This window comes from Sinocyclocheilus grahami, unplaced genomic scaffold (assembly GCF_001515645.1).
Source record: "Sinocyclocheilus grahami isolate Dianchi unplaced genomic scaffold, SAMN03320097.WGS_v1.1 scaffold141.1, whole genome shotgun sequence".
Taxonomy (NCBI): Eukaryota; Metazoa; Chordata; class Actinopteri; order Cypriniformes; family Cyprinidae; genus Sinocyclocheilus; species Sinocyclocheilus grahami.
Window position 1 is genome coordinate 556,247 of NW_015505320.1, and position 6,693 is coordinate 562,939.

General features: G+C 36.7%; 2 protein-coding genes and 1 long non-coding RNA gene across 4 annotated transcripts in view; 1 reads left to right on the forward strand and 2 right to left on the reverse strand.

Annotated features, from left to right (window-relative positions):
- nadkb (NAD kinase b) overlaps positions 1–1,138 on the reverse strand; it is a 10,780-nt gene extending 9,642 nt beyond the window's left edge. Inside the window, exon 1 of one of the 2 annotated variants that reach the window (XM_016280474.1) lies at positions 1,061–1,138. The gene's annotated coding sequence lies outside the window, so the exon portion shown is untranslated. Of the gene's footprint in view, positions 1–969 lie in introns of both variants that reach the window. The other variant, XM_016280473.1, reaches the window with a different exon arrangement.
- Positions 1–6,693, reverse strand: part of LOC107591344 (uncharacterized) — a 20,441-nt gene that overhangs the window by 11,426 nt on the left and 2,322 nt on the right. The window contains exon 2 of the long non-coding RNA XR_001609867.1: positions 1,448–1,453. This is a non-coding gene — a long non-coding RNA (uncharacterized lncRNA). The remainder of the gene's footprint in view (positions 1–1,447; positions 1,454–6,693) is intronic.
- On the forward strand, positions 3,403–4,983 carry gpr160 (G protein-coupled receptor 160). Its single transcript, XM_016280477.1, has one exon. The coding sequence runs from the start codon at positions 3,700–3,702 to the stop codon at positions 4,750–4,752; it is 1,053 nt and encodes a 350-aa protein (XP_016135963.1). The 5' UTR covers positions 3,403–3,699; the 3' UTR covers positions 4,753–4,983.

The following is a 6,693-nucleotide window of genomic DNA, read 5'->3' on the forward strand; positions in this document are numbered from 1 at the left end:
ACACACACACACACACACACACACATTTAAGAAAATAAAATAAATTAAATAAAAATGACAAATGCATACAACAACATTTCAAAACTAAACATTTAAATGAAAACAAAAAAAATAAAGCTGAAAACAATTCAAAATATTAAAAGAACAAAAGGTATGAGTTAAGTTTCTCTCCTTTAAGTGAGAGAAAATCTGTAACTTAGTCCAGATTGGGGGAATTGTAATGTTTAATAATTCATTTTTTTATGTAAATAATTGTATGCATAGATATTTGTTTGTATATGCTTTCAATTATAGTTCTTAAAAAGAAAATCGGAATCGGCAGGTCACACTTCCAAAAAATCGGAAATCGGAATCGGGCAAGAAAATTGCAATCGGTGCATCTCAAATAATAGCTGACATGAAATACTTCAGGGAAGTTAACATGTTCTGTATTGAGACATACAAAACTCCACTGAACAACTATTTTAACAGAATTGTGAGATTCTAAACGCTACATTAAATATTTGCCATATTGCAAAACATTTCAACACAAACAAGGTGATTTAAAATTATTAAAAAGGGTAAAAATAAAAAATAAATACCATATAGACACGAACTTAAATTTAAACCGTAAACTAAAACCTTGATGGTAATAAAAACAATTCCTTGTACATGTTATTTGCCAAACGCCTATGTATTTATTTACAGTTTTTCGTAATGATCTACTTAAACTGGAACAACCAGTAAACCACAGGACGTGCTGCACAATGAGCAAAGGCAGCTAGTCTGAAACTTATTTATACTACTACAAATGCAAACTATCACGCGACTAACAAGGATTTTGGAGTGACAAGCAGCAGCAATCTTGAACACATTAAGCGGCACGACACATTACTCAGACATCAGCGGGAACATTTTCACCGACCAAAAACTTCCGTTAAATTAGCCACACAGAGCTTACTTAGCTAAACACATTACACCAGCGCTTACCAAATCACAGGAAAACCCGCGCAACTTCCCTTTTGGACTTCACAGTCTTTCACAACTGAAGAGGTCAATGTAATACACTTGAACGCGTTACCTTGACAGCAACACTATCTCCAGGCCTACGGCTTATGCTCAATAGTATTATGGGATGTCCGCAATGACATCACGAGGGCGCTCGTGACACTAGTGCTGCTGCGCAGTATGCCTTCGTAAAATTTTCCTTACTTTTTTTTTCTTTGCCTTTTATGTGGTTTTAATACATTTATCCAGGTCTCTCTTTATATATAAAATTATTTATTATTAACATGATCTCTTCGAAGTCATGATAAAAGTCTCTCTTCCACATGCTGAAAATCCCGTTTATGAACATCCTGAACTGAATAATAATAATAACAATAATCAAGGAATCAATCACGAATAAATATTAAAATCAGTTGATAATATTTAAAGTACACAACTGATAACTATGGCCGCGATTCACATAGGCCTATTGTGAACTAACGTAGCCTACACTACAAGCTTTCTTAAGTAAACAGACATTACAATAGAAATTCGTTTGTCTTATTTAAATTTTCTGTCACATGATGAATTTACGCAAGTGTGTAACTGGGACAATTACATAAAAAATAGATAATACTTTTCCAGTATGAATAAGAAATGAATAAACAGGTGTGGTTTGGCCCTTGTTATGATTTATTCTTTCATCAGAGTTCAATATCAATAGCAGCTCTGCACTTCAGTCATTTCACTTTTATGTGACATCTGTCTTCCAGCAACACTCCGCTTTTGCAAACAATGCATAAACAGCTGCTGTTATTATAATCATTTTATATATCATTTTTTACTCATGTCTGCCTACACATCTTACATTACAAACGTTGTTCTTCTGAAAGAAACTATCGCTCTGCTTTATTTAAATAGATGTTTATAAAAAGTAAAACATGTAATTTGTTCTTTGTTTGCAAATAAGTCACAGCTACTCTTGCATGATGGAAAAAGGATGAGTTTTGGGTGTTTATGGTTTAGTTAGAGTACCAGCAAGGGCTAGTTGGGCTATGCTAACCAGCATAATCCTGGATCAACATCTTTTGTTGATCTTGGAACATCATTCATGTCCAAAAACATATTCTGACCCCTAAACTTAACCCTAACCATAACTGTACCTATAAAGAGGAAAATAAACCTTGGTTGTAAGCCAAAACTTAAAATTAACTGTAAACTTGTCACTCAAATCTGATCATTTGATTGGATGCTCTACTTGGTAAAATCACATTCACCATCACGTGTTTAAATGTTTTTGCTGCTTAAATCCAAGAAATGGAACTAAGCCGCGCAAGCATTCATTTTTAAAAGCTGTTTTGAGTTCTGAAAGTTGAAAGCTTTATTACCACCTCAGGCAGGTCAAATAGTGAAAATAATTTTTAAAAAGACCTTGTCAAATCTCTGATCTTCTCATACCTGTCTAAGATTCAATGGACAACCATACAACACCCTGCATGATGAAAGATTAAAATGTGAACCTGCACATCCGTTTTTTTGGCCAGGGATGGAGACAGAGCCTTTAATAAGGAAGGGAACATAACCAGACTTGTGCACCCTGTAATTATGTCCAATGTCTTTGTAGTCTGCTGCTTTTTAAGCAATCTACCATTAGAAAATACTTGTCCACATCTTTCTCAAAGAAGGGTGGAGCCAACTTAATGTGCCTGCTTGTGCAGACATGTCCCTGTCTCTTCTGAACATGGAAAACACTGTTTTAGCAACACCCAGTTTAATTTTCTTTATAGCCAATTATTTATCCATAGCTTTAGCCGTAAACACACCCTTTTAAGGTCAAGTTCCTTTCTGCACAAACCTGTACTCTTTTAACCTTAGCTGGATGTTACAAAGAGACAATGTGGACTTAATAAACCCTTAAACACAATTTTTTTAATTCTAGTTTGTTTGCTAACAAATGTCCAACAGTGGATGCATATGCATTACAAGATCATTTTTGGCATGCTTTTCTTGAAAATCGTAAACATTTTAAGCGTTTTGGCATAAAATTAATGCCTACATTAGAGTAGCTTTATTTATTTTTGGAAATATTGTGCAAGAACTGTAATTGTTGTACATTTCTGAACATGGATAGAAGCCATTTTCACATAATAAATATTGAAATTGTTCATATTTATTTCACTCTTTGCTTAGATCATCAGTCATAAATGTAAAAAAAAAAAAAAAAAAACAAAAGTTAAAGATTGAAATTCTGGCTTTGGAGCAAAAGTAAAACAATAAAAGTAGCAATAAAATAAACAATAAAAGTTTTAAAAGTAGCTAAATTAAATGACAGACATGGTCATTTAAACATGGTTTTCCAAAATATTTTAATGTGACCTTCAAATAAATACATACAATTTGTTTATGTCATGTCACTACACTTAATACATGTTTTTATTAGCAGGAACTGTTGAATGAAAAGGCAAGTACTGGCAAGTATACTGCACTGCTGGTATGCCGGTAACTCTAGTTATGCTAGTGTTTATTTTCAGCTTTTATATCTATATATACAGTTTTAATATTTTAATATGTAAGTTGCTGAATGAGTAGTGTTGTTGAATCAGCATTAGTACAGATGAGCTTGACAAAAAGAGAAACCACATCTACATTTAAATACATGGAAACAATTACATAATGCCCATACATGCTTAACAAATAATAAAAAACTCTGACTGAAAGTGGGCTATTCGTTTAATGTGCAGGGCTGGCCTTCACCTCGGTAGGGTGTGTCTACTGACAGCTGATGTGAACTGTTTCAATGAGGAACTGCTGGCCAGTTACAAGAAAGACTGGTCTGTTGATTGTTCTGATTTCAGCCTTGGATTATGCTGTACCATGGAAACATCAATCCCCTCGCTTCTGCTGGTTCTGTGGCTCAAGAGTTTGCTGAACTGGCTGGTGGTCGTGGTGCAGCGACACTACATGATCAGGAGCTTCTCAGGATTCTTCTGCATTTCCTTGGCACTGATTGACAGTCTCTTGAGTTTTGGCCTCGTGGCTATTTTCTATCTGGAAGACTTCAACATCTCAGGCTGGCACTTCACCAGGTATCACGTATGCCTGCTGGCTCAGATTGCTTGTTTTATCTACGCCATGCTCCACTGGCCAGTGTTCCTCCTTGTAGGACTAGACAACTTCTGGACGCTATCATCAAGCTCAACACACACATCCTGGAAACAAAAGCTTACTTACATAGCTGGAGTGTGTCTCCTTTGGATTCTAGCAACTTTGTACGTTTTCTGGGAGCCTGATTTTGTTCTGTTGTTAGAATATGTTGAGAAGCACCAGTGCGAGCTGTTTAGTAGATCTCAGAGCTCTCAGGTTCTCGTAGCATTGTTACTGATGGTCACCTGCGTCATTCTTTACTCGTATGCTCCGTTTGAGAAATGGAGGGTGCAGGTGTTTCTGCATTCCACTCAACAAAGCTGCTTGGTTTGTTTAAGGCGGGCCATGCATACGTTCCTCAGCACGTGGGCCTCGTTTCTCGTTCTGATGATCATCTCGCCGCTGCTGCAGATAGAGATGCACGCGCACCTGCAGCTGAACGCCATCTGGGTGTGTTTCGTCAACAGCTTTTTCGTCGCTTTGGCTCTGTGCGGTCGCTCTATTACATCGAATTCCAAGAAAATCGACACCTTTACAGATGGTTTTTGTTCCTGGTACTTTTGCTTTACATATGGAGCTGACGAGTGGAATTATGGACAACAATCCAATGACCGCACTCAAGTTAAAACACTATATCTCTGACCATGTTTACTTCGGAGAAGGCGTTTTTCTTTGCTTTCTTGTTTGCATTAAAAAAAATTGCAAATAATTTTGCTTAACTGATTCGTCTCTTTACTAGAAAAATGTATATTGGACCAGCACCTTTTAGAAGACTACTGATGTAAGAATTATGTGATTTCTGCTTCAAAGGTAGAGCTCAAATTGTTTTCCGTCTGTATGCAAATAACTGGACCCATGAAAATTACAAGGAAGATGCACGAAAGTAAGGAAGTAGCCTATATTTACATTTGAACTAGTCTAGCAGTCTAACCGGTTTATTCACTCCTCGATACTACTGAAGTTTAGGAATATTTACATAAGATCAACCAAAAAATTTAAAATCTGTCAATATTCACCCCATGTCGTTTCAACGTTGTATGACTTTGTTCTGTGGAACACAAAATAAGATTTAAAGGCACAATATGTAAGATTTTTTTATTTTAATATCCAAAAACCACTAGAACAGTGTTATATATTTTGCTGACTTGTGTACTTACATTATCCCAAATGTTTCGAAGAATGTTTAAATCCAGAGACATAAGCAATTGCAACTAGTGACACGGACCGTGTCCATAGTGTCATTGTGTCGCCTGCCAATGACGTCATAACACCTCGATTTCCGGTTTTGTTTTGTTTTGTAGAAAACATGGAAACACCAAAGATGCTTTAATATCTGTTGTGCTTTTTATTAGACCGGTGACGACCGCACAGAGTAGCATTATAACAGAACGTTCAAATGTATCTAGTATGATAAAACAGCGCTGCTCCCCCCCCATACTCCCGACCGGAAGGAGCAGAAGCGGTCGACTGTGGCATAATAAAAGCTCCACTGCTTTCCAGTGGTGTGTCATGCTCGTTCAGCGGCCTCTAAACGGCTTTCAGCCTCACCCTGCTTCATTCTACTACATAAATCATTAGCTCATCCATGAACATGATTTCTGCCGGAGTCCCGTCGGATTGCATCGGCTGCGGGGATGAAGACAACAACTCCCATGGTTCCACACTCAGTCATCAAACTAGCCTTTGTCTCTTTGTTTGTTTTGAATATGCGCCCTCTAGCTGCGAAAATTACATATTGTGCCTTTAACCCTTTAAAGATGTTAAATAATAGTCAGACATATTTTTAAATGGAGTTTTTTTTTTATAAATAGCTTATTGAAACTTTAGTAAAAAATTAAAAGAAAATATTGGAAATAAAATATGGCCCATATAATCTAGTGAGAAGCTCACACTCATGGAGGAACATAAACAAATCGTTTTAATCAGAATCAGAAGCTTTATTGCCAGGTATGTTTACACATACGAGGAATTTGTTTTTGTGACAGAAGCTTCCACAGTGTAACAGAATGACAGTGACAGAACAAAAAACACAGATAATAAAAAATAGAACAAGTAAATAAGGAATAAAAATATATAAATTGACAGTTGTATGTGCAGGTATATTACAATAGACAGTTTTCTTCAGGTGGGCCAGCACCAGTTTTTCAAAAGACTTCATGACCACAGACGTTAGAGCCACAGGCCTGTAGTCATTAAGTCCAGTAATTTTGGGTTTCTTTGGGATGGGGATGATGGTGGAGCGTTTGAAGCATGAAGGGACTTCGCACAGCTCCAGTGATCTGTTGAAGATCTGTGTGAAGATGGGGGCCAGCTGGTCAGCACAGGATTTCAGACAGACTGGTGTAACACAGTCTGGGCCTGGTGCTTTTTTCATTTTTCAGAGGACTAAACGGAGCAAAAATATGCAATTTGGTGCAGATTGTTACTTGCATGACCAAAAAGTAAAATGAAATTCAGACAGCTTGTCATGTAAATCAGTTTAACCGATTACTCACAGAAAATGCATATACAGTGGGTACGGAAAGTATTCAGACCCCCTTACATTTTTCACTCTTTGTTATATTGCAGCCATTTGCTAAAATC

Bases quoted from the DNA above. Each gene is read 5' to 3' on its own strand.
- gpr160 (XM_016280477.1), top strand. From the start codon at position 3,700: ATGTGCAGGGCTGGCCTTCACCTCGGTAGGGTGTGTCTACTGACAGCT.